Below are 27,816 nucleotides of genomic sequence, written 5' to 3' on the forward strand. Positions count from 1 at the left end.
CACTTAAAATGTCTTATTAGCGACACCTGCAAGTGGAGGAGTAAGAGCAGGAAAGAAGACTTTGACATTTTGACACGTTCCATAAAATCCAGCTTCCTATCCTAGTCAGAAATCATGCATTTCAAGACACGCAGTCAAGGTTATGGCCAAAAAATTAGTGAAAATGTAGAAGAGGGTTAATAATCGATTATTGTTCATTGTTGCAGCTCTAAACAAATGTTGTTCCTCTTTCTCTCCGCCTGTGTCAGTCAGTTCACAGAAGTAAACGTAATAACTGACTGTTAAGTGCTAAGCTAACGTTAGTGTAAATAAAATAAAAAGTGGTTGGTCTGGCTGACTACTAACACTCATAGATATATATCTATGACTAACACTAGCAGACGCCACCGCCGGCCATACTTTTGTCATCGTAGTTAGCCAACATTTCAATTGATGAAATGCTAGCAGATTGGTTTTGTCGACTGAGTAAAGTCAGAGGCATGGTGGTAAATAAAGCTAATACCGCTAAGCTTCAGTTTGATACTTGCCTTCTGCCTTCGTCCTTCCTCCAGCCTCGACATTAGCTGCTGTTTGCTCCAAGTTTCTGTGACCAAACGGGAACAGCCGCGTGGTTGTTGTTGACCTTGTTAAGCGTAACGTCAAACACGGATGTTCAGTGTCCCAACAGCCAATGGCTTCTTCTTCTTCTTCTTCTTCTTCTTCTTTTTCTTTTTCTTTTTCTTCTTCTTCTTCTCCAACTGTTTCTGTCGACCAATACAAAAGGGACCCGCCCTTTTTTAAAGCACGCACTCGAATGACGTGTCGCGTTCACGTTTTTGTCGTTTGTGTTTGTGCAGGGAGACATTGCAGCAGTAAAATGTCTCCTGATTACACGTGTTTTGTTCAGACATGCTGTGAAATAATTCAAGATGTTGTGATTTACATTGGATTGTGTATATATATATATATATATATATATATATATATTATATATATATATATATATATATATATATATATATATATATGTATATATATATATATATATACACACACAATAGCCTACAGTGTTAAATAGTTATTTTACTATTCATTTCTCAGTAATTTTAAAAGATTTTTTGAAGTTTTAAGTTTTGTTGAATTTTACAGTTTATTCCATTGAATAACAAACAAATGTTTGTAAAATTACGATACATTTGTGAACATATTTTAACAATAAATATATGTATTTCTTATGTTTTTTTTTGTAAAAGAACAGAAATATCATGTTTTCATGTGTATTTTCACAGTTACAGTGATTTCATGTTATTTTAAATTTGACATGTAAAATCGCAGTCTTTTTCGTTGATTGCCCAGATTGTTTCTGTATTTTTAAAATACAGAAATAATCTGTAAAAAATAATCAGTAAAATTCGTTATATTACTTTTTTTTTTTTTACAGTGCAGCAACATGTGATTTTATTGTGGACGATTTTGGCACAAAACTGAAGTGAACACTACTCAAAGGCTTCACTTTTAACTAAAATAAAAGTGGTGGAGTGTTGAAATAAGAGGTTAAACCATGTGAAGAGTAGATTCATTAATAATTGATCTGTTTCAGTCGTTATCCAAAATACCCTCAAACTCAACAACTTAACATGAAAACTCGAAAGAGACGATACAAACCAGAGAGGGAGGGAAACTGAACAATTAAGCTGAATAAAAAACAAATGGATGAAGAAAATGTCAGTCTGCTCCTCTGAATGAATGAGCTGAACATCAGTCACAATTCATTGTGCAGAGTTAAGGAGATCACAGGTAGAAACATAGCAGCAGGTGAACTAAAGCTGGACCTGCTTATTAACCTTCAAACCCAACACAATATCTACCAGCTCTGACGTCTATTCTAGATGAATAAGGGTCACACTCAGGCTACAAAGTCAATGTCTCCACTCCAGGTTCCATCTAGACCGGGACAAATGTTCTATCAGATATTTGTGAATTCTCCTAATTATAGAAGCCAAGAATAAAATATAAAACTCTACAACTACCAAAGGAGGAAGGTGGATTAACCCTCCCCCGTGTGAGAAATGATTATAGAGCAGCTCAGATCCATCCATCAGGGGGATGGTGTTCACAAAGTTATAGATGGAGATGGAAGGAATAGAAGTGGTGATGGGAAAGGGACGACTAGTTAATCATTAGTTGGAGTTCCTTTATTAACTAATCACCTGTCTGACCCCAACAACCGATGGATAACTGGCTCTTTGACAACTCAGGCTGAAATCATCATAAATACCAGTAGAGGAGAGGAACTGAAATGTTGAAATGGTTTGAATACGATTCAGATTTTGTACCAAATAACAGGAGGTTGAAAAGTTGGCCAGAGAACAGACTTACAGTGTACAACACAACCACCATCTTGGGGAGGGGGAAGCAGTGTCTACTGACTGTATTCGTGATCGGAGGCAGAGGTCTGTCAATGATTAAAATCATCATAACTCACTGAATTTACAACTGATTTTCAATCCGGTTGGTTTATTAGAAATGTCAGACATATATTCAGGATATAATATAGCTTGGTTAAATTAAAAATGCAGATAATGTGCAGCGCCATTGAAAGGCTTGTGGGTATTTGTCAAAACCTACTAGCCTCCATGCTCCACATCTCTCTCCACGACACCTTCCTTTTCTCTACACTCTCACAGTTCACCCACTTGCCTATGAATTTCCTCCACTACCATCTTCCTCTTTTCCGCTGCAGACGCCTTGCTCCACAGAGGTTTCCTTGCATATAGGATAATTACTTTGTCACCGTAGCTTCGTTGCACATAAAAGTAAAAACTAAATATTATGATAACAACAATAATATATTTTATTTATAATGCGCTTTACATTCTAAGGATGGAACAACTCCATCTGACCAACGCTGGGTTCTGTTTATGTAGCTACAGTTCAGACACAAAATTTACGTTAGCGGTTAACGTTAATGTTACACAGTAAAATCAGTATACCCAAATTAACACCGTAAGAGTTGATCTTAACCCTTTTGAAGTGTCTATATGGGTCCACGCCTCAGAGTGTTAATTTAACACTTTTTCAAGTGTTGGTCCCTTTACACTAAGTTAGTGTGAATTTGACTCTTCTTGTAGTTAAATTTAACACACTGACTAACACCAACCAGTGCTAGTTTTTAATAACACTTTTATGTAGTGTTAGCAATTAGCTCTCTCAGAGGACTATTTCTTAACTACACAAGTGTTAATGTTAACCCCATAACACTTAAAAGGTGTCAATATAATTCTTATATAATCCTACAAAAAATATTTGGAAAATACACTTTACTAAAATAAAAAGGTAGTCGTGTTTGGCAGTTCAGAAACATTTATTTTCAAACTTGCAGCACAAATATTAGAATATGAGAGTTTAGATATGAAGGAAAGATGGAAACAGAAGGAGGCCTCACAATGGGATAGGGTTTGTAGACAGCGCCCCCTCCTGGAGTGAATTCAGCTGGACTGGACTGAAGGGGCAGCAGCTTTAGGAAGGAGGTCCACACGATCCTCTCCCCGGCCACTTCCACCAGCTCCTCCGGCGGATCCCCAGGCCAGACGGGAGATTTAATCCCTCCATCGCGTCCTGGGGCGTCCGGGGGCGTCCTACCGGTGGGACATGTCCCTAATACCACTGACTCCTCTCGACGGTTCTGCTCTGAGCTCCTCCCCATCTCTAAGGCCGAGCCCGGCCACCCTACGAGGAAACTCCCTTCAGCCGCTTGTATCCGTGATCTTGTTCTTTCAGTCATCACCACAAGCTGGTGACCATAGAGGAGGGTTGGACATAGACTGACCAGTAAATTGAGAGCTTCACCTTTCTGCTTATTTCTCTCTTCACCACGACGGTGAAAATTTGGCATGTCTCCTTGGGGCGGGGTCTGGAGACATCTTATTAAATTTCATTTCGATATGTCTAAATGTTCCCGAGATATGACCTCATATCCTGTCGGGCCCAAATGTGTGGCTTTTGAGTTCCTGCTGGTGGGAGAGATGTAAAAAAAAAAAAAAAAAATGGGCTAGCAGTGGTTCATATGAAGAGACAGTAGAAACTGTCTGGTCTTTCAGCTCCCCCTAGTGGGAATGAAAAGCAGTTCAGGTCTACATCGAAATACATTAAGGCATATGAGGCAACGCGTAATTTTTGCTGACTGCAGCGCCCCCGAGTGGCCTAATGACACCAAATTTGGCACGTCTCCTTGGGGTGTGGACTGGAGACGTACAGGCAAATTTCATTTCGATACGTCAAAGCGTTCCCGAGATATGACCTTACATCCCGTCTTGAACCTTTGCCATCAATTTTGATTGGCTGTTGTGGGCAAACGGATTGGACAATAAAAATGCCACTAAGTAACTTTTGTGCGGCTCGGTCTAAAGGTAGTCTGTGCCAATTTTCGTGAGAATCAGACAAAATTTGTGACCCGTAAAACTTTTTAAATGTTTTTGACAAAATCCAAGATGGCGGAAAATCTAGCATGACGCATCATGACGTCATAGGGTCGGCTGAACTCAGCATGATACAAGGATCACAAGGATACCTTGTTTGTAAATTTCGGGCGTATGGTTCAAAAGTTACATGCGCAAATGTACTTCCAACTTTGACCCATTGGTGCTTGAACCCCTAATAATAACACTAACAAAAACAATGGGGTTCCTGCAGCTTCGCTGCTTGGACTTGAGGCTCCGTCCTCACAGCTAAAGTCTCTTCCCCGAGGCAGAGGGAGGCGAGAGCCGCCAGCCACACTTTGTTGAACTTGTGAGATGTTGCTTCTCTAAGTATTAGACATTAAAAGCAGAAAGAATGAGCACATTTATACACAGTCACAAAATGACATGTTACAAATCATCTACTGAATAAATCCTTTCTAGGTTCCTTAGTTCTCTGGTAACATCAAAGATTTTTCTGTTCATGTTGAACATCAGTTTGGTCTCATGTTGGATGAAAATCATTGTTTGTGTTTCTTCCTCCAGGATGGACCATGGTGGAGAGCAGTGGTTAAAACCTGGTCTGAGGAAGTGTAAGTTTGACTAATGATGACAAAACTTCAAAGTGTCAGTTTGTCTTTAAAATCAAAGCTGATAGTTGTGGTATTTATTCATTCAAACATCACTGACAAACAGTTTCACCATTAAACATTCTATGAATGAACAACAGATCAGTGAGTAAAGAAAGAATAAATCCATCAGATGTGTCACATGATAAACTGCAGCTGTGTTGTGTCTTTTTCTCTCCATCAGATTTCTGTGAACTTGAAGTCGACACAAACTCAGTCAATAGAAACCTCAAACTATCTGACAACAACAGGAAGGTGACATATGTGGAGGAGGAGCAGCCATATCCTGATCATCCAGACAGATTTAACTGGTGGAATCAGCTGCTGTGTAGAAATGTTGTGACTGGTCGATGTTACTGGGAGGTTGAGTGGAGAGGAAATGTTGATATATCAGTGAGTTACAGAGGAATCAGAAGGACAGGAGACAGTGACTGTGTGTTTGGAAAGAATGATCAGTCCTGGAGTCTGATCTGTTCTGATGATGGTGGTTACTCTGTCTGGCACAATAACATACCAACATCCATCTCGTCCTCTGTCTCTAACAGAGTCTCAGTGTATGTGGACTGTCCTGCTGGAACTCTGTCCTTCTACAGAGTCTCCTCTAACAAACTGATCCACCTCCACACCTTCAACACCACATTCACTGAACCTCTCTCTCCTGGATTTATAGTCTGGTCTGGTTCCTCAGTGTCTCTGTGTTCTCTGTAGGAAGAAAGGAGAGTCTTTGAAGTGACAGCAGCTTCAACTCCAGGTCCAGGTTTATGACTAGTTACCAGTTCAGGTCCAAGTCCAAGTCCAGGTTCAGGTCCTGGTTCTGCACCAGTTCCCAGTTCAGGTCCCAGTCTTTACCCAGATCCCGGTTTTAAACCAGATCCAGGTCCAGGTCTTTGTCCTGGTCTACTACTCTGTGTCTCCTCCATCTTCTTGTGAGGGTCTCTGGTCTGGAGGCTGAATATCTGACCTGTGGAGTTCTAAGCTACATCTGCTTCTGTGGCCTCATCAACCAGCCCAGTCTTCATGGTCTGGAGTCTGTGTATCAGACCTGTGGAGCTCCATAAACTACATCTGTCCCAGTCTTCATGGTCTGGAGTCTGTGTCTCAGACCTGTGGAGCTCCATAAACTACATCTGTCCCAGTGTTCATGTCCTCCTCCAGGTGTCCACTCCTACCTAGATGAACTATTCACCAACCTGCCCATGATTCCTGTTATACTCACAAACTGTCACAGATCATCAGCTATGTGTTATATTACTAGATCCTACATGTTTCATTCAGCTTGATGTTTGTATCTATGACAGAAGTTAGTTTATCTTGTTTTCTCCTGCTCTTCTTCTCTCTCTATCTTCTCTGGTTCTACCCGGCTGGTCTTCACCAGATGGTTCCTCCATATGAGCTGGTTCTGGTTCTGGTTCTGGTTTCCATCTACATCAATGCTACACTTTTTATTGTATTTCATCTTATTTTATTTGTAATTTTATTACATTGTCCTGAGCCGTATGCAACAAATGTTCTGTATTCACCCTGTGCATAAAAAATGACAATAAAGTTAATTATAAATAAAGTTAAATAAAATTGAATTGAAAAACCTGTGAGAATCACCTTTTTTCAAGTGGTTTCATCAGCATCCAGTCAGTCAGAGCGTTTACATGCAGAGTTTAATGGAGCTTTGCTCTAAACTCTACTTTCTGACTACAGTCCTTGTCCCAGTTTACATGCAGCGGAGAAAATCTAATAACTGTTCTCCTCCTCTGACATTTATACCTGAAGGGGAGAAGTTTAGCCTCAAATAGGACGTAATATAAGGACCTGGGTGTATCTTGTTCAGGTCCTCTGTTTCTTTGTCCCTGCCTGCCATGCAGCCACATCAATAAGTTTGAGTGTAATTCTATTCTAACTTTAGATTGTTTGAGCTACACCTGAAGGCTACGCATCCTAATACTTTGTGTATTTCTTTTGAACACATCATTTGTTTGGTGTTGAGAAAGACTTGAGATATCTTAATTTTGAGCAGATGCATTAATGAATAAGTTGCTTATAATTCTACTTCATGGTATGTGTGGCATTGTAGTCATTTATGTTTTCGTTGTACAGGTAACGATCCTTTTCCCCATTTGCCAACCATCTCCAAATAAAGGGTTAAACAGCTTTCTTGGATCCTGTGTGTTTGAATGTGTATCCCAGTAAAGGATTCTACTGTCCAGTCACCATCCTCCACCATAAATGATCTCTAACCATACAGCCCTTTAATAACACACGTTATCCTGTTAGCAGTCGGATTAAAGGTATAAATGACAGAGAAAATCGCATTATCTGGGTGTCTTAGTCAGATAATGAAAACTCAGATTTTAATCAGAGTAATGTGTTTACATGCACTTAAGTTCTCCTATTATAAGGAAATAATTCAAATTACTGCCTTAATAGGGCTATAACAGGAGAACTTAAGTACATATAAACACACCTACTAGGGGACAAACTGGAGGAGATGTCCTCACAGGGGATGTAACTCACAAACCCACCTCAGTTTATGAGAACCAGGAACTGTGTGTCTGACCTGTTTACCAGCAAAAAAAAAATAATATATATATATACAGTACATATGTTATATTGATAATACTATCTGTGTATTATATGGACCATGCTGGTTTGAAATAAAGTTTATACAATTATATTCAGAGAATCAGATATTATTTCTTCGATAGGAGGCTGAGGAGCTCAGTGTCGTACACAGACACAAGTGTTAACTCTCAGATACTGAACATGTGGCACAGACACAGTCAAGAGATGAACCACTTCCTCCAAATACCTGAGGGTTGATATGCCTACGACGCTGAATGCAGCATGTTATCAGACAGGGTCCACTGCACAAGGTCAATCACTTTCACTTTATTTTCATTTACTTCCTATATTTCCTTTTATATTCTCACCATGTGCAATAATTCTTCCTGCTGTGCAGTACCACATATTCAATGTCACTGTAGAGCAACAACTCAGAACACAGGTTCACTTATACATACATATATATATATATATATAACAAAGATGCTACTCTGATGAGTCAAAAGTTTAGAATACATTTGGTCTATAACTTTATCCATGATTTCTTTTTCAACTCAAATTACTTATTTGTTCTATGCTTTCATTTCAGAGTGCAATGACACAATAAACTGAACAATTTTCAGTGGTTTTGACCGGTAGTGTATATCTCGTTTTCTTATTCTTATTGCTACATTGCTCTTTGTTCTGAACACTGGTGCAGGGGGACAGTAATTTCCTCCTTTCCAATAAAGTAATTGATTATGATTCTAAATGGTCCTGACTGACTGAGTTACTTTCTGCCACATCGGCTCCATTACATTGATCCGCATCCTCCGATTAACTGGTAGGAGATAGTTCAGCCAGTGTGGACATATGTATATATATACATATATATGTAGCTATTTATTTATTTATTTTATTTATTTATTGTGTCAGAATTGGTCCTCCGTATTAAAGTACCACTTCCTCCAAATACCTGAGTATCTGAGGGGCAACGGTTTGTGTACGACGCTAAAAGCAGCAGGTCATCAGTCAGGATTTCTCTTTTTTTAAAAAAAAAAAAAAGATAAATAGTCCTGACTGACAGGTACTTTCTGCTTCATCATCTTAGCTCCCCGGCTCCAGCCTAAATGTGCAGTCGATCCGTGCACTCACCGATCAACCAATAGGAGCAGAGATCAGCCAGTGTGTACAGCCCTCATCTGCATCACATTGCGTTGTTCATGCTGACATGTGTACATAAATAAATAAATAGCAATGATGGATCATATATTAAGGTTTTATGTGATTTCTTTTATTTAGTTTTTACTGGTGGCAGAGTTGGTCTTCCATACCATAAATGACTTTCAGTGTTAAATGAAGTTGTGGGCGGGTCCTAAAAGGTCTCCGTGGTTCCAGGAAACAGCCGCAGAGTGAGACCTCCCTCCACCTCCTCCTCTCCCTCCCTCCTCCCTCCTCCCCCCTCCCCCTCCCTCGGTGTCTCCGCCCCCCGGTTCCTCCTCAGGTGAGACAGGACGGAGGAATGTGACGGAGCGTTTCTGCTCCAACTCCGTGGATCAAACGTGGCCAAGAACCGGACGTCGGGCCCCAGAATGTGAGTAGAGTCGTCGGGGATGAGGAGCAGCGCGTCCGGGACCCACCAGAGGATCTTTGGAGGAAGTTTGTGACCCGACGCGTTCTAGGACTCCAGGTCCAGGTGTGGCCGCTCTATCTGCGCCTGCGCTCTGAGTTTGTGTGCGCCCTGGTCCTAGTGCTCGTCCCGGTCCCGGTCCTGGTCCTGGTCCTGGTCCGGGCGGGTCACCATGCCGGCCCTCATAACTGTGACGGACTTTATTGCGGAGACCAATGAGGACTACAAGGCTCCCACCACGTCCAGCTTCACCACCCGGATGTCCCACTGCAGGAACACGGTGGCGGCTCTGGAGGAGGTAAGCTTGCCCGGTTTGACCACTTAGAGCTGTGAGGGGGGGCACTTTAAACCGTTCTTTAAAATGTCTGGGGAGAGTTTCTGTGTCTCTCTGTGGAAAGAGGAAGAGACAGCTTCACTTCCTCCTGCTGTTGTAAGAGAAACGTCTCCACTGCCTCTTTAGTTTGGCAACGCTCTGATGATGAGGCACATTCAGCTCAAGCCTCCAGGAAGCAAATAAACTCCACATTAGTCTGTTGATCCAGGGCCTGATGAACACATGAATGGTGGAGTTAATGGGTTCATCCTGGTCTGAATGAGTGAATGAGTCTCAGCCTCCTGACGTCTGTCCACACTTTCCATTAGTTCAGATCATTTATGGTTTAATTTCTACTTTAATAATTAAAGACACGGACGATTCTCCTCCCACAGCATTACACTTTACTACACTTTACTACACTTTACTACACTCTATTACACTTTACTACACTTTACTACACTTTACTACACTCTATTACACTTTACTACACTTTACTACACTTTACTACACTCTATTACACTTTACTACACTTAACTACACTTAACTACACACTATTACACTTTACTACACTTTACTACACACTGTTACACTTTACTACACTTTACTACACTTTACTACACTCTATTACACTTTACTACACTTTACTACACTTTACTACACACTATTACACTTTACTACACTCTATTACACTTTACTACACTTTACTACACTTTACTACACACTACTACACTTTACTACACTTTACTACACACTATTACACTTTACTACACTTTACTACACTTTACTACACACTATTACACTTTACTACACTTTACTACAGTTTACTAGACTTTACTACACTTTACTACACTTTACTACACACTATTACACTTTACTACACACTATTACACTTTACTACACTTTACTACACTTTACTACACTCTATTACACTTTACTACACTTTACTACACTTTACTACACACTATTACACTTTACTACACTTTACTACACTTTACTACACTCTATTACACTTTACTACACTTTACTACACACTATTACACTTTACTACACTTTACTACACACTATTACACTTTACTACACTTTACTACACTTTACTACACTTTACTACACACTATTACACTTTACTACACTTTACTACACTTTACTACACACTATTACACTTTACTACACTTTACTACACACTATTACACTTTACTACACTCTGTTACACTTTACTACACTCTATTACACTTTACTACACTTTACTACACACTATTACACTTTACTACACTTTACTACACACTATTACACTTTACTACACTTTACTACACACTATTACACTTTACTACACTTTACTAGACTATTACACTTTACTACACTTTACTACACACTATTACACTTTACTACACTTTACTACACACTAGTACACTTTACTACACTTCACTACACTTTACTACACACTATTACATTTTACTACACTTTACTACACACTACTACACTTTACTACACTTTACTACACACCATTACACTTTACTACACTTTACGACACACTATTACACTTTACTACACTCTATTACACTTTACTACACTCTATTACACTTTACTACACTTTACTACACACTATTACACTTTACTACACTTAACTACACACTGTTACACTTTACTACACTTTACTACACACTATTACACTTTACTACACTTTACTACACTTTACTACACACTATTACACTTTACTACACTCTATTACACTTTACTACACTTTACTACACTTTACTACACACTACTACACTTTACTACACTTTACTACACACTATTACACTTTACTACACTTTACTACACTTTACTACACACTATTACACTTTACTACACTTTACTACAGTTTACTAGACTTTACTACACTTTACTACAGTTTACTAGACTTTACTACACTTTACTACACTTTACTACACACTATTACACTTTACTACACACTATTACACTTTACTACACTTTACTACACTTTACTACATACTATTACACTTTACTACACACTATTACACTTTACTACACTTTACTACACTCTATTACACTTTACTACACTTTACTACACTTTACTACACTTTACTACACTCTATTACACTTTACTACACACTATTATACTTTACTAAACTTTACTACACACTATTACACTTTACTACACTTTACAACACTTTACTACACACTATTACACTTTACTACACTTTACTACACTTTACTACACACTATTACACTTTACTACACTTTACTACACACTATTACACTTTACTACACTCTGTTACACTTTACTACACTATATTACACTTTACTACACTTTACTACACACTATTACACTTTACTACACTTTACTACACACTATTACACTTTACTACACTTTACTACACACTATTACACTTTACTACACTTTACTAGACTATTACACTTTACTACACTTTACTACACACTATTACACTTTACTACACTTTACTACACACTAGTACACTTTACTACACTTCACTACACTTTACTACACACTATTACATTTTACTACACTTTACTACACACTACTACACTTTACTACACTTTACTACACACCATTACACTTTACTACACTTTACGACACACTATTACACTTTACTACACTCTATTACACTTTACTACACTCTATTACACTTTACTACACTTTACTACACACTATTACACTTTACTACACTTTACTACACTCTATTACACTTTACTACACTTTACTACACACTATTACATTTTACTACACTCTATTACACTTTACTACACTTTACTACACTTTACTACACTCTATTACACTTTACTACACTTTACTACACACTATTACATTTTACTACACTTTACTACACACTACTACACTTTACTACACTTTACTACACACTATTACACTTTACTACACTCTATTACACTTTACTACACTTTACTACACACTATTACACTTTACTACACTTTACTACACTCTATTACACTTTACTACACTTTACTACACTTTACTACACACTATTACACTTTACTACACTTTACTACACACTATTACACTTTACTACACTTTACTACACTTTACTACACACTATTACATTTTACTACACTTTACTACACACTACTACACTTTACTACACTTTACTACACACTATTACACTTTACTACACTTTACTACACACTATTACACTTTACTACACTTTACTACACTTTACTACACACTATTACACTTTACTACACTTTACTACACACTATTACTCTTTACTACACTTTACTACACACTTTACTACACTTTACTACACTTTACTACACTTTACTACACTCTATTACACTTTACTACACTTTACTACACTTTACTACACACTATTACACTTTACTACACTTTACTACACTTTACTACACTCTATTACACTTTACTACACTTTACTACACACTATTACACTTTACTACACTTTACTACACACTATTACACTTTACTACACTTTACTACACTTTACTACACTTTACTACACACTATTACACTTTACTACACTTTACTACACTTTACTACACACTATTACACTTTACTACACTTTACTACACTTTACTACACTTTACTACACTCTATTACACATTAAACTCGTCCCCTAGAGAGAACAGAACTTTCAACAACCACCAGGCGACTCCACAAAACTACACAACTACCACAAAACTACTTAAACATGTCTAAAAATTCACCACAAATACACACAAAACTACAACAAGGAGACTATTGACACAAACAGACACAAAGAAACGACAAGAACAAAAACAACAAAACAAAAAAAGATGAAAAACCACCAGAGATACAACGAAAGCAGCACCGCAAAGAGACGTTCAACAACTACACAACCCCCAGACTAGTCGCACAAGACCAGAAACAGCTGCAAAGAGACCACAACAAAATAACACAACAGAGTTGTATCACATGCTAAACGACTGAAATATCACAACAGACACACAACACAGGCCCAAAGACACACAAAACAACGACAATACACGGAAGCAAAACTTCCCAAAACAACACAAAGAGAAACAAAACAAATGACAACACTTCGACACAAACAGATGCAAAACAACTGTAGAAGAGACACCTAGAACCTACAACAGAGACACACAAACAACACAAAGTAATAGTACTACAAAAATACACAAACATTCAACAAAAGACACACACAGACATGTTCCCTCAAATTCAAACTCTCAGGGACGAGTTTAATCTGGAATAATCAGGAATAATGAGGAATAATGAGGAATAATGAGGAATATTCTGGAATAATCTGGAATAATGAGGAATAATGAGGAATAATCTGGAATAATCTGGAATAATCTGGAATAATGAGGAACAATGTGGAATAATGAGGAATAATATGGAATAATGACAATTAATGAGGAATAATGAGGAATAATGAGGAATAATCTGGAATAATTTGGAGTAATGAGGAATAATATGGAATAATGAGGAATAATCTGGAATAATCTGTAATAATTTGGAATAATGAGGACTTATCTGGAATAATGAGGAATAATATGGAACAATGAGAAAAAATGAGGAATAATATGGAATAATTTGGAATAATGAGGAATAATATGAAATAATTTGGAATAATATGAAATAATTTGGAATAATGACAATTAATGAGGAATAATCTGGAATAATGACAATTAATGAGGAATAATCTGGAATAATGACAATTAATGAGGAATAATCTGGAATAATGAGGAATAATGAGGAATAATCTGGAATAATTTGGAGTAATGAGGAATAATATGGAATAATGAGGAATAATATGGAATAATCTGCAATAATTTGGAATAATGAGGACTTATCTGGAATAATGAGGAATAATATGGAACAATGAGAAAAAATGAGGAATAATATGGAATAATTTGGAATAATGAGGAATAATATGAAATAATTTGGAATAATATGAAATAATTTGGAATAATGACAATTAATGAGGAATAATCTGGAATAATGACAATTAATGAGGAATAATCTGTAATAATTTGGAATAATGAGGAAAAATGAGGAATAATGAGGAATAATCTGGAGTAATTCACTCATTCAGACCAGGATGAACCCATTAACTCCTCCATTCATGTGTTCTTCAGGTCCTTGGATCAACAGACTCTAATGTGAGTTTATTATCCAGTAGAAAGTGGAAACTGTCCTCTGCAGCAGAGACGCAACTAAGGACACGTCGTCCCTCGTCCTCCCGTCTCCTCCCGTCTCCTCCCTGTGCTTGTTGTTGTCGTTTTGCATCGTGCTGTGGTCATTTTTCATGTGTTTGTCGTTTCTTTGTAGCAATGCAGCCGCCACCATTTAGTGTCTTGTGTCTTTAGTGTCTTGTTATTATTTTGTGTCTCTGTGTAGTCTTTTGTGTTCAGTTGTGGTAGTTTCTCTGGTAGTTTTTCATTTAGTGTCTTTGTGTTGTTTCAGAGTCGTTTCTTTTGTAGTGCGTCTCTGTTAGTTTGTGGTTTGTGTGTCTGTTCAGGTTAAATATGAACCAGACTTTGTTCCTGAGTCTCTACATGAAAACGTTGTCGACCACGAACACGTCTGAACTAAACCCACACAGAACTGAGAACTGGCTTTTATTTTAATCTGAAGACGAGCTGAGACCTGGTCCTCAGAGACCTGAGACCAGGTCCTCCGAGGACAGAGACCTGAGACCTGGTCCTCAGAGGACAGAGACCTGAGACCAGGTCCTCAGAGACCTGAGACCTGAGACCTGAGACTTGAGACCACGTCCTCAGAGGACAGAGGTCGTCCTACACATAGAAATAAGAGTTCATACAAGCCCACAGCCTAGCTTCATAGCCTCCCAGCTAACAGTATCTCTTCTTAGCTTCCTAGCCTCCCAGCTAACAGTATCTCTTCTTAGCTTCCTAGCCTCCCAGCTAACAGTATCTCTTCTTAGCTTCCTAGCCTCCCAAACTTTTTAGAGGCACGTAAGCTGCAACCTACCTTCATCCTAGCAGCCTTATGCTAACTGACTAAGCTAACATGCTGATTCTAAGCAGGTGTGATGTTTACGTGCTGTTGACCATGTTAGCTTAGCATGTTAGGGTTCATCCTGTGGGCATCTCATGGTTCTATAGGACCTCCTCAAAAACAGAATCTGCATTTGCAAACTAAAAATATCACAAGAAGAAGACAGTACTAGCGGCCATATGCTAAGTGGCTAAGCTAACATACTGATGCTAAGCAGGTATGAGAATAAGAAGTTTTTATTGTCATTGTCCAGTGAAAAACAAGGAAATACAACAGCTCCTCAATAAAACACACAGCAGCTTGAAGTGAATGGGAGCGGTCATTTAAAACAGTTAGCAACTAAACTATAGAGCAAATGTGGCAATAGATACAAATAAATATAAATATATAAATATAAATATATAAATATAAATATAAATATGGGGTTTATTGAAGCAGAGGTTGAAGCTGTACAATGTTTAGCATGTTAGCTTAGCATGTTGTTGCTGTTCATGGTTCATGTTTGTTCTCCTCAGGTTCTGGACCTGGACCGATCGGTTCTCTACAAGATCAAGAAGTCTGTGAAAGCCATCAACACGTCTGGTCTGGGTGAGAGACTGAACCAAAATAAAACGCAGCCTCACACTTCCTGTCACAAACCAGCCGCCAAAATAAAACCCTGTGCTCTAGAGGGGCCGGTTCAGTCTAGATGTTTAAAGTAGAAACGAGACCATGAATGACCTGAAACCAGTTCCTGGTAACACACACAGAACCAGGTCTGAACTCATCCACTCATTCAGACCATGAACCCATTAACTCCTACATTCATGTGTTCACCTGGTCCCTGATCCACAGACTCTAATGTAGAGTTTATGATCCAGTAGAAAGTCAGAGACACAACTATGGACATTAGAAGACAACTCATTTAGTCAGTGTGTCCAGACGTAAGGGGGTCCCAGGTAGAACTGGTCCCAGGTGAGGACAGGACTTAAAGCTTGAACCTGTGGAGGTTGAGGAGGTGCAGAGGCGGGCGGAGTCTAACATTCCTGTCATAGCGTCTCCTGTCCCAACACGTCGGGGGACAGACAGGACGTCCTCCTCGTTATTCAACAGCCTCTGGAGACGTTACCAGAAGTATGTGGACACCAGTCCATTCCGATCAATGAAGGACGTGTTTGTCCTGTAGCGCGTTATAAACCTGGAGTCAGACAGAAAAAGATAAAATAAGATTCACATGAAATAGAAGTTAGAGCTGGACGACTGGGAATTAATCTGACACCAAGTAAACGGAATCACTTTTAAATGTTTCCTTCAGCTGGTTCATTATGAGGATGATAAAATACAATAACTACACAATTAAAACAATGTAACAGTTTAAAAGCTGAATAATTTCCCTTTTACTACAAACGATTGTGTTAGAAAAAAGTGTAAAATAAGAAAGAGGAACAATGTAACAAAATATAAATGTGACAACAACACAACAATAGAAATAAAGTCAGTTCCAGTCAGTTAACACAATAAAAGTGAAAAAGAAGCTGCTCAGTCATCATTAATCATTAAAGTGAGTCTGTGTCCTGTGTAGTCGTCTCCTCTTCAGACCATCGACACATTTCAGGATCAACTTCAGTTCCAGGTGTGTGATGCTGATGTGACTCCAGGGTAATAATAATAATAAAGGATGGGATTTATATAGCAAAGCACTTTTACAGAACCCATTATTCATTCATACACATTCTCACTGGTGGTGGTTACTTTTGTATTTGTATTGTATTTTATCATTTATTGGACTCATGGTGTTCACAGCTGCTCGCTGTCACTCATAATTAGCTCTGACGTTAGCCTCTGTTATCTTCATCCATTTAGTATTTTTCCTCGTGCTTCATTTAGTTTCATGTGTTTTCGTGTCTTTCCAGGTGTGAACACGTTACTCTGCACATCACTCTTTGGTCTCACAGCCAATCAATGTGCTTGTTTTTCCTATTGCTCCTGAATGCACCTGTGATTTATTAGATCCTTTAATATTTAAAGAGAATAAGAGAAAACGTAAAAACGTAACGTGAGTTAGCTTAGCTTCATTAGAGCTAGCCTGAAAGTCAGCTGTTTGCTATGAATTAGATTTATTCTCTCATATTTTATTTGATCTTCCATATGTTTGTTCATGTAATGCACCGTCTCAACAGCTCCATGTTAAATAACACAGGCTCCAGTAGTAACGCAGTTTATTTCATCATTTCTTATAAGTGTAAATTGATTTTAACAGTTGGGATGACGGGATATTTAGAGACTTTTATTAACAGAATAGTTTTAGATTTATTAAGAGCGTTATTACTGGTTTTTTCTATTTTCTAATTATTTGTTCAGTTTTATTCCTTTTTTTGCAGATATTTATTTATTTTCTATATATCACCAGTATATTTATTTATTTATTTATTTTCTATATATCACCAGTATATTTATTTATTTATTTATTTTCTATATATCACCAGTATATTTATTTGTTTATTTATTTTCTATATATTACCAGTATATTTATTTATTTTCTATATATTACCAGTATATTTATTTATTTAGTTTCTATATATCACCAGTATGAAGGTAACATGATATTTTCTTGACGCTGCATGTGACTGACGGCGTTGTTTCCGGGGTTTGTGTGTTTGCTGCAGCCCACGTGGAGCATGAGGAGCAGTACTTCCAGTCCATGGAGAAGTTTGGTGAGAACTGTGCGTGCAGGGAGGACAATGAGGTCGGACCGGCCTTCCTCAAGTTCGCCGTGTTCACCAAGGAGCTGACGGCCCTTTTCAAAAACCTGGTGAGGGTCTGAGACCAGCCCAGACCACACGTTTACATTTACATTACAACAATACGTATAAATGTGTGTGTGACGTCCTGTTTGCAGATGCAGAACATGAACAACATCATCATGTTTCCTCTGGACAGTCTGCTGAAGGGAGACCTGAAAGGAGTCAAAGGGGTTCGTTGTTGTTTGAAGGTTTTTATCCGTCCTCTGAGACCAGATCTCACGTGTCTCTGTTTTCCTTCAGGACCTGAAGAAGCCGTTTGATAAATCCTGGAAGGATTACGAGACCAAGCTGTAAGAGAAACACATCGTCACGTAGCATCACGTAGCATCATGTAGCATCACGTAGCATCACGTAGCATCATGTAGCATCATGTAGCATCACTCAGCATCACGTAGCATCACGTAGTGCATTATGTAGCATTGGGTAGCATCATGTAGCATTGTGTAGCATCACATGATGTCATGTTCTATAGCATCATAGCATAATGTGTAATCATGTAGCATCACGTAGCATCACGTAGCATCACTTAGTGCATTATGTAGCATTGTGTAGCATCACTTAGCATCATGTAGCATCACGTAGCATCACTTAGCGTCACGTAGCATCACGTAGCATCACTTAGCATCACGTAGCATCACTTAGCATCACGTAGCATCAGGTAGCATCACTTAGCATCACGTAGTGCATTATGTAGCATTGTGTAGCATAGTGTAGCATCACGTAGCATCACGTAGCATCGTGTAGCATCACATAGCATCACGTAGCATTGCGTAGCATATGATGTCAGCTATAGTTGTATGCATCATGTACGCATGTGTTAGTATCATCATAGCATCATATAGATCATTAGCATGCATAGCGTCGATGTAGCATCATGTAGCACGTCTCATGTAGTCATGCAGCATGTTAGCTCATGTACATCATCGTAGCGTCATGTAGCATTGCGTAGCATCATGTAGCGTCATGTAGCATTGTGTAGCATCATGTAGCATTGTGTAGCATCATGTAGCATCATGTAGCATCACCATCACGTAGCGTCATGTAGCATCACGTAGCGTCATGTAGCATCATGTAGCGTCATGTAGCATCATGTAGCATCGCGTAGCGTCATGTAGCATCATGTAGCCTCATGTAGCATCATGTAGCATCACGTAGCGTCATGTAGCATCATGTAGCATCATGTAGCATCGTGTAACATCATGTAGAGTCATGTAGCATTGTGTAGCATCATATAACATCACGTAGCGTCATGTAGCATTGTGTAGCATCATATAACATTATGTAGAGTCATGTAGCATTGTGTAGCATCATATAACATCATGTAGAGTCATGTAGCATTGTGTAGCATCATATAACATCACGTAGCGTCATGTAGCATTGTGTAGCATCATGTAGCATCGTGTAGCATCATGTAGCATCGCGTAGTGTCATGTAGCATCATGTAGCATCATGTAGCGTCATGTAGCATCATGTAGCATCACGTAGCGTCATGTAGCATCATGTAGCATCATGTAGCATCACGTAGCATCATGTAGCGTCATGTAGCATCATGTAGCATCATGTAGCGTCATGTAGCATCCTGTTGACATGTGCAGAGCCAAGATCGAGAAGGAGAAGAGGGAACACGCGAAGCAGCACGGGATGATTCGCACTGAGTTCAGTGGAGGAGAAATCGCTGAGGAGATGGAGAAGGAGAGACGGATGTTCCAGCTGCAGATGTGTGAGGTGAGGTCACAGGTCACATGTCACATGTCACAGGTCACATGTCACATGTCAGAGGTCAGAGGTCACATGTCACAGGTCACATGTCACATGTCACAGGTCACAGGTCACAGGTCAGAGGTCACAGGTCGGAGGTTATGAAGAATGATTGTTCTCTGCTCCACTACTGTTTCAGCTGTTACCTTAGTTAATGTTCACGTCTTCTTCTTCTCCCCGTTGAGTCTTTCCTCTGTGTCTCCACAGTATTTGCTGAAAGTCAACGAGATCAAAGTGAAGAAAGGAGCCGACTTCCTCCAGAACCTCATCAAGTATTTCCACGCTCAGTGCAAGTACGACGCTCCCTGAACGCATCGTGCCGTCCTCCAGCGCCCAGCAGGAAGTAACTGATAACTGCTCTTTGCGTTTCCTCCAGTTTCTTCCAGGACGGCCTGAAAGCCGTGGAGGCCCTGAAGCCCTCGGTGGAGAAGCTGGCCTCAGACCTGACGGTGGTGAGGCCTCCGACCTGACGCCTGCTCCCTGATCACAGCTCACAGCTCAGAGCTCAGAGCTCAGACACCTGTGTTTCTGTTTCAGATAAAACAGGGTCAGGACGGAGAGAGGAAGCAGCTGATTCAGCTCCGGGACGTCCTGAAGGCCTCGCTGCAGTCGGAGCAGAAAGAGGTGACAACGAGCTGCTGCTTCTTCTTCTTCTTCTGCTTCTTCTTCTGCTTCTTCTTCTTCTTCTTCTGCTGCTTCTTCTTCTGCTGCTTCTTCTTCTTCTTCTTCTTCTTCTTCTGCTGCTTCTGCTTCTTCTTCTGCTTCTTCTTCTTCTTCTTCTTCTTCTTCTGCTTCTTCTTCTTCTTCTTCTCTCTTCTGTCTTCTCTCTCTTCTTCTGCTTCTTCTTCTTCTTCTTCTTCTCTTCTTCTCTCTCTTCTTCTTCTTCCTTCTTCTTCTCTTCTTCTTCTCTTCTTCTTCTTCTTCTTCTTCTTCTTCTTCTGCTCTTCTTCTTCTTCTTCTTCTTCTTCTTCTTCTCTTCTTCTTCTTCTCTTCTTCTTCTTCTTCTTCTTCTTCTTCTTCTTCTTCTTCTTCTTCTTCTCTTTCTTCTTCGTCCTCTTCTTCATCATCATCTTCATATTTGCCTTTGTCTTATTATTTGTCTTCTTAAGATTAATTTAATTTAATTTAATTTAATTTAATGTAATTTAATTTAATCTAATCCCAGGACCCTCAGGCCAAGCAGAATGCCGGCTACAGCCTCCATCAGCTGCAGGGGAACAAGGCCCACGGCACCGAGCGCTCCGGCGTCCTCTTCAAGAAGAGCGAGGGGTGAGTAGAACTCAGACTCCCAGAATCCCACGGGAGAGCCACCACTCAGCCCCTCCCTCACCACCTGGCCTTCAGGTCTTCCTCTGGGGCGCGTAAAATAAAACATTTCAGTGACGTAAAAATATAAAAAGGATCCCGGTGTCTTTGTCGAGGAGGCGGTTGCCACGGTTACGGTGTTAATCCCTGTGTTTTGATTGGTCCGTCAGACTGAGGAAGGTGTGGCAGAAGCGGAAGTGCTCGGTGAAGAACGGCTTCCTGTTCATCTGTCACGGCACGGTAAGATCCTCTCCTCCCATTGGTCCTCCTGCATGACAAGCTCCGCCCCCTCCCACCTGCATGTCCAATCAGAAGCGTCCTCACGGGTTCATCATCAGCTGCCATTGATGGTTTTTAAATTTAGTTTCTTATTTTTTCCTTCTTCTTCTTTCTTTGTTCTTCCTTCTTTTTGTCTTTTTTTGTTTTGAAGTTTTTACCTGACGAGTCAAACGACCAATCAGGACAAAGCAAACGTCAGAGGAAGAGAAAGAGGAGAAGGAGGAGCATGAGGAAAAGGATGAAAGAGAGAAGGGTGGGAAGAGGACGAGTCTGGATTAAAATGTGACTGATCAGAGATCATGGGGGGGTCATTGTTCATCACTGAGCTTCAGCCTTTTTACTTCTGCTTCAGCTTTCACTGCCTTTCACTTCACATCAGTTTCATTATATGTATATAAATATGGACTAAACACGTCTCCTCCATAGACCGTATATAAATATGGACTGGCTGTCGCCATTTTGTCACATCCTGTTTCTATTGCGTCAAATAACGAACTAAAGTTATTCATCAACATTATATTAACTAGCTCAGCTCAAATCCCGCCCACTAACATGGAGGGGGTGGAGCTTATGACTATACTGGAGCCTCCAGCCACCAGAGGGAGCTCTACTCGCTTTAGCTTCACTCTAGAGGAGCTGCTGCATCTTTATATACAGTTCAGATTATTTATCGGAACCAGGTCCAGTTCATTAGCTGCACTAGTGGAGTCACTCCCATAAAAACATAAACATGACAAACAAAATGTTGAAATGAGTCAAAAAAACCAGTGACTCAGCGGAATCAGCCAATAAATGACTGATCAGAGCTGAGCACTCCTTCGCCAAAACATTAGGTACACTGGTGAAGTCATTCTACAAACCAATCAACACAACTACTGACGGGACGCGACGAGGTCTGGACGTCAGAGTTCAAAGTTCATCCTGTGGAGATGATAAATGCTGTATATTGGTCACTGGTTCATCCTCTGGGGACCGTGAACGTCCACGTTTTCACCATTAAACCCTTAAATCTGTCTCAGGTTGGACATTCGGTCTGAACCTTTTTGTTCTGTCTTGCAGCCGAACAAAGACCCGATCAGAATCAACCTGCTCACCGGCCAAGTGAAGAGGAACCCTGAAGAGAAGAAGAGCTTCGACCTGTTCACACGTACGCTAGAACAAACCCCCATGTTCTATTTATCTATTCATTTGTTTATGTGGTGAGGATGGAGCACATGATGAGCACGTGGAGTTTGAAGAGTGTTTAAATAAACTCCGTCCTGTCCGTGTCCCCCCCCCAGACGACAGGACGTACCACTTCCAGGCCGAGGACGAGGGCGAGTGTCAGATGTGAGTATGAGCCGGTGGTTCCTCAGGCCTCGGCCTCGCGGTGCGTTCGCTGACGGTCGGTTGTGTTTCAGATGGGTGTCGGTGCTGCAGAACAGCAAAGAGGAGGCCCTGAACAAGGCCTTCCAAGGAGACCAGGATGAAGGAGAGAACAACATCGTCCAGGAGCTGACCAAGGCCATCGTAGGAGAGGTCAAGAGAATGAGCGGCAACGACAGCTGCTGCGACTGTGGAGCTGCAGGTCAGAGACTCCGGATCAGGCTAGACCTCCGGCCCTGCGGTGACTTTACATGTCTGAGACGTCAATCGGGTTTTTGTTTCTCCGTCAGGTCCCACGTGGCTGTCCACCAACCTCGGGGTGCTGATCTGCATCGAGTGTTCGGGGATCCACAGGGAGATGGGCGTCCACTACTCCAGGATCCAGAGTCTGGACCTGGACGTCCTGGGAACCTCCGAGCTGCTGGTGAGTGTCCCTCAAACTGGTCCCACTAAGCAGGGAGCATGGAAATGTCCACAATGTCTTCAGGGTTCCTTTGACCAGAACTAAGGGACCAAGTCCAGCTCCTGAACAACCAGCCCCCACCATGTTTATGTCATATTGGCTTGTTTTAGGGTTCTCTTTGTTCTACCTTCAGGACCTAAGTTTCAATCATCGGATGTTTTGAGTCATTTTAATGAATTGTCGTGTTGTGTTTCAGTTGGCGAAGAACGTGGGAAACGCCAGCTTCAACGAGATCATGGAGGCTGACCTGTCGGCGCAGGGCGTCACCAAGCCGAACTCGACCAGCGACATGTAGGCGGGGGTCCACCGGGGCTCAGGTCTGTGGACATGTCCCGGTGTTGACTCGTTGTCTCTGTCTTCCAGGCAGATGAGGAAGGACTACATCACGGCCAAGTACACGGAGAAGCGCTTCGCCCGGCGCCGTTGTGCCGACGCCGCGTCCAGACTGCAGGTCCTGTACGAGGCCGTCAGGAACAAGGACGTCCTGTCCCTCATCCAGGTCTACGCTGAGGGGGTGGACCTGATGGAGGCCGCCCCACAACCCAACGAGCACGTACGACCACACTCAGAAATGACGATTCCTGAAAGCTAGCAGAGCTCCCCCTGGTGTCAAAGGCCACGCCCCCTCCACATTAGTAGGCGGGACCAAAGTTCACGTCACCCACATCTTAAGTAGTTAAAATGATGCTGATTTCAACATTAGCAGCTAACGGCTAGAAAGTTGGTGTAGGCGGCCATTTTGTAAGTAGCTGGCAGTTCAGATTATTTACAGTGGGTTTATCAGCAGGGTTTCCATGGGGCGCTAAAAATAGCCTTAAACTAGCACGCTAGCATACCAGCTAGCTATTAGCAGTACACGGAAATAAAACTACGAATGAGACCAGGAAGTGGAGTCAGAGTTCAGCCTGGTTTGAAATGATAATACATTTAGTTATTTTGAAAGAAACTCTGTTGCTGATGTTGTTTCTGTCAGGAACCCGGAGAGACGGTGCTCCACCTGGCGGTCCGGATGGGCGACAGGAACTCCCTCCACATCGTCGACTTCCTGGCCCAAAACAGGTAACGGTGAAACACCTGGACGCCTCCAGACCGCTGTGTCTCGGAGTCTTTGTGCCGTGTAGAAATGAGGAGGTGTTTGTTTTTCAGTGGGAACTTGGACAAGCAGACGTCCAGAGGAAGCACAGCGCTGCATTACTGCTGCCTGACCGACAACAGCGAGTGTCTGAAGCTGCTGCTCAGAGGGAAGGCCTCTGTCTCCATCAGTAAGAAGACTGAAACCGCCCCTGCACCAGACTCCATTCAGATATCTGCTAATTTAAGATCTGCTTGCACACATTCACAAACATCTACACCAGACTCCATTCAGATATCTGCTAATTTAAGATCAGCTTGCACACATTCACAATCATTCATCTGCACCAGACTCCGTTCAGATATCGACCATTTTATCACAAACACTGGAGGCATCTGCTGCCCTGTCTGTCAGAACCTCAAAGTTCAGAGAAAGTGTTTTAGATTGAATGTTTTAAACATCTGGATTTGACTCCTCAGCAAACGACGCCGGAGAAACGCCGCTGGACATCGCTAAACGTCTGAGACACACTCAGTGTGAGGAGCTGGTGAGACTTCAGTCATTTTAAATATGATCTACAGGAAATTGCATCTTTGTTACTAATATGAAAATATAAGAGTCCTGTAAATATGAGACACAGTCAGATTGACATTACCCACAATCCTCTGGGATTGAGCCTGATGTAAAGCGGTTAAAGCTAAGTGAAGCTAAGCTACGTAATGACAGTTGTAAATAAACTTCATGCCGCTGTGCTGCAGCTGACTGAGGCCCAGACAGGAAAGTTTAACGTCCACGTCCACGTCGAGTACGAGTGGCGTCTCCAAAACGAGGACCTGGACGAGAGCGAGGACGAGATGGAGGACAAGGTGTGACGTGGTTTTATTTATTTGTAGCGTCTGTTATTTAAAGAGCTACTTAACAAACAATCAGAACGAAGCTGACACGTGATTTAACTTTGATCATCTGTGGAGGTTTAGATGAGTCAACTTGTCCCCAGTGATGAACTGACTCCATGTTTCCGTCCTCCAGCCCATCCCCAACCGGAGGGACGAGCGTCCCGTCAGCTGCTTCGTGCCCGGTAGCGCCGCCATGCAGCCCAACATAGCGGTGTTGGCCCGGGACATTGCCGGCCTGGCCCGGGACAAACAGAGGCCCCCCATCCCCAACACCTTCATCAGCAACGAGACCTACGGCACCATGCTGGACGTGAACCTACCTCCACCCGGCCCCACGCCCCCGCTGCCCCCCAGGGCCCCCACCAGAGGTCAGAGGTCATCGCTATGAACTCAGAAATAAGAGCTTTAATATGAGGGACAGTCAAACAGTGACGTAACGGTACCCATGGTAACCAGCATCACGTAGCTGGAGCTAACCAGCTAGCCTCAGCTAACAGAGAAGAACTTTGAACGTCTTAGTCGTCTCAATGTTTCATGCCCTGGTGACCGTTAGCTTAGCATCGATATTTAATTCAATTCAATTCAGTTTTATTTATATAGAACCAATAACAACACAAATCGTCTCAAGACGCTTCACAAAAACCAGCCTGAAACCTCCAGAGCAGCCTGAGGGAAAAACTCCCTTTAACAGGAAGAAACCTGGAGCAGAACCAGCTCATATGGAGGAACCATCTGCTGAAGACCAGCCGGGTAGAACCAGAGAAGATAGAGAGAAAAGAAGAACAGGAGAAACAAGATAAACTAACTTCTGTCATAGATACAAACATCAAGCTGAAGGAAACATGTAGGATCTAGTAATATAACACACAGCTGATGATCTGTGACAGTTTGTGAGTATAACAGGAATCATGGGCAGGTTGGTGAATAGTTCATCTAGGTAGGAGTGGACACCTGGAGGAGGACATGAAGACTGGGACAGATGTAGTTTATGGAGCTCCACAGGTCTGATACACAGACTCCAGACCATGAAGACTGGGCTGGTTGATGAGGCCACGGCAGCAGATGTGTAGCATGCCCTGGTGACTGTTAGCTTAGCATTGATATGTAGCATGCCCTGGTGACTGTTAGCTTAGCATTGATATGTAGCATGCCCTGGTGACTGTTAGCTTAGCATTGATACGTAGCATGCCCTGGTGACTGTTAGCTTAGCATTGATACGTAGCATGCCCTGGTGACTGTTAGCTTAGCATTGATATGTAGCATGCTTTATTGACTGTTAGCTTAGCATTGTTCCCCTTGTATAATGTGCTCCATGGTTGCGTGGTGTCCTCTCCAGGATTGGGTGGAGGTAAACCCGTTACCGTGGAAACCGTAGGAAGACAGCGTTCGTCCTCGGACCCCCCCAACCCTCAGACCCCAGAGAGGAACATGTCCATGTACGGTGAGTGTTTGGTTGTGGGGGTGGGGGGGTGAACCTGCAGGCGTAACTCTTAGCGTGACTCTTAGCTTAGCGTTGCCCTCTGTCCTCCAGTGCCCCTCCTGGCGCCCCCTGCTGTCAGTAAGAGGTCCAGCATGTTGGACCCCAAGACCATGTCTGCCAAGAACACCCCCCTCCCTCCGCTGCCCCCCCCACCAGCTGGACTCCCTTTCACCGCCAAGGAGCCTCCGGTCCCACCTCCTCCCTCCGCCCCCCCACCTCCACCCCACTACAGACCTCCACCCCTGCCCCCTCCTGTTCCCAGTCACCAGGGCAGCAGACCTCCAGGACCTCCAGGACCCCGGTCCCCCACCAGGTACGTGGAACTGTTCTGGTCTGAGCCGACCTCCGCTGGTCTGAACCGGTCTAACCTCATCTCTTCTGATTCCAGTTCCCTGAAGGGTCCTCAGAGACCCCCGGTCAGGACGGCCTCCATGGACAAACGAGGTACCACTACTACTACTGCTGTCAATACTACTAGTACTACTGTAATACTTCTTCTCATTCTTTATCAACCGGACTCTTTGTCTCCTCCAGGTCTTCCATCCAGGTCTCCCCAGAATCCGTCTCCTCCAACTCCCAAACCCAGATCCACCTTCTCGGTACGTCCTCATACTCGTCCCCAGACTCTTAAACCAAGTGTTTTCTGGCTGGACTCTGGTTGACCGTTGCTCTGTTAAATCCAGTGTTTTCCGGCTGGACTCTGGTTGACCGTTGCTCTGTTAAATTGAGTGTTTTCTGGCTGGACTCTGGTTGACCGTTGCTCTGTTAAATCGAGTGTTTTCCGGCTGGACTCTGGTTGACCGTTGCTCTGTTAAATCGAGTGTTTTCCGGCTGGACTCTGGTTGACCGTTGCTCTGTTAAATCCAGTGTTTTCCGG

At 41.7% G+C, this 27,816-nt stretch overlaps 2 protein-coding genes across 2 annotated transcripts in view; both read left to right on the forward strand.

Moving 5' to 3' along the window:
* The window catches only part of LOC124998869 (NACHT, LRR and PYD domains-containing protein 3-like), a 47,135-nt gene extending 41,047 nt beyond the window's left edge, over window positions 1-6,088 (forward strand). The window contains 2 exon segments of the mRNA XM_047573501.1: window positions 4,983-5,029; window positions 5,250-6,088. Coding sequence (XP_047429457.1) covers window positions 4,983-5,029; window positions 5,250-5,773 — 571 coding nt within the window. The 3' untranslated portion in view covers window positions 5,774-6,088.
* A 2,987-nt stretch (window positions 6,089-9,075) lies between these two features.
* On the forward strand, window positions 9,076-27,618 carry asap2b (ArfGAP with SH3 domain, ankyrin repeat and PH domain 2b). Its single transcript, XM_047573506.1, has 26 exons — window positions 9,076-9,528; window positions 16,054-16,126; window positions 18,184-18,329; window positions 18,417-18,491; window positions 18,562-18,611; window positions 19,917-20,046; window positions 20,287-20,372; window positions 20,456-20,531; window positions 20,617-20,703; window positions 21,245-21,348; window positions 21,555-21,624; window positions 22,723-22,810; window positions 22,944-22,992; window positions 23,064-23,230; window positions 23,319-23,452; window positions 23,688-23,782; window positions 23,855-24,044; window positions 24,465-24,550; window positions 24,638-24,753; window positions 25,043-25,110; window positions 25,322-25,429; window positions 25,593-25,827; window positions 26,796-26,900; window positions 26,991-27,252; window positions 27,328-27,383; window positions 27,474-27,618. Exons 1-26 carry the CDS (start codon window positions 9,403-9,405, stop codon window positions 27,599-27,601), a joined length of 2,910 nt encoding a protein of 969 aa, XP_047429462.1. The 5' UTR covers window positions 9,076-9,402; the 3' UTR covers window positions 27,602-27,618.
* The last annotated feature ends 198 nt before the right edge of the window (window positions 27,619-27,816 follow it).

Source organism: Mugil cephalus, chromosome 21 (genome assembly GCF_022458985.1).
Source record: "Mugil cephalus isolate CIBA_MC_2020 chromosome 21, CIBA_Mcephalus_1.1, whole genome shotgun sequence".
Taxonomy (NCBI): domain Eukaryota; kingdom Metazoa; phylum Chordata; class Actinopteri; order Mugiliformes; family Mugilidae; genus Mugil; species Mugil cephalus.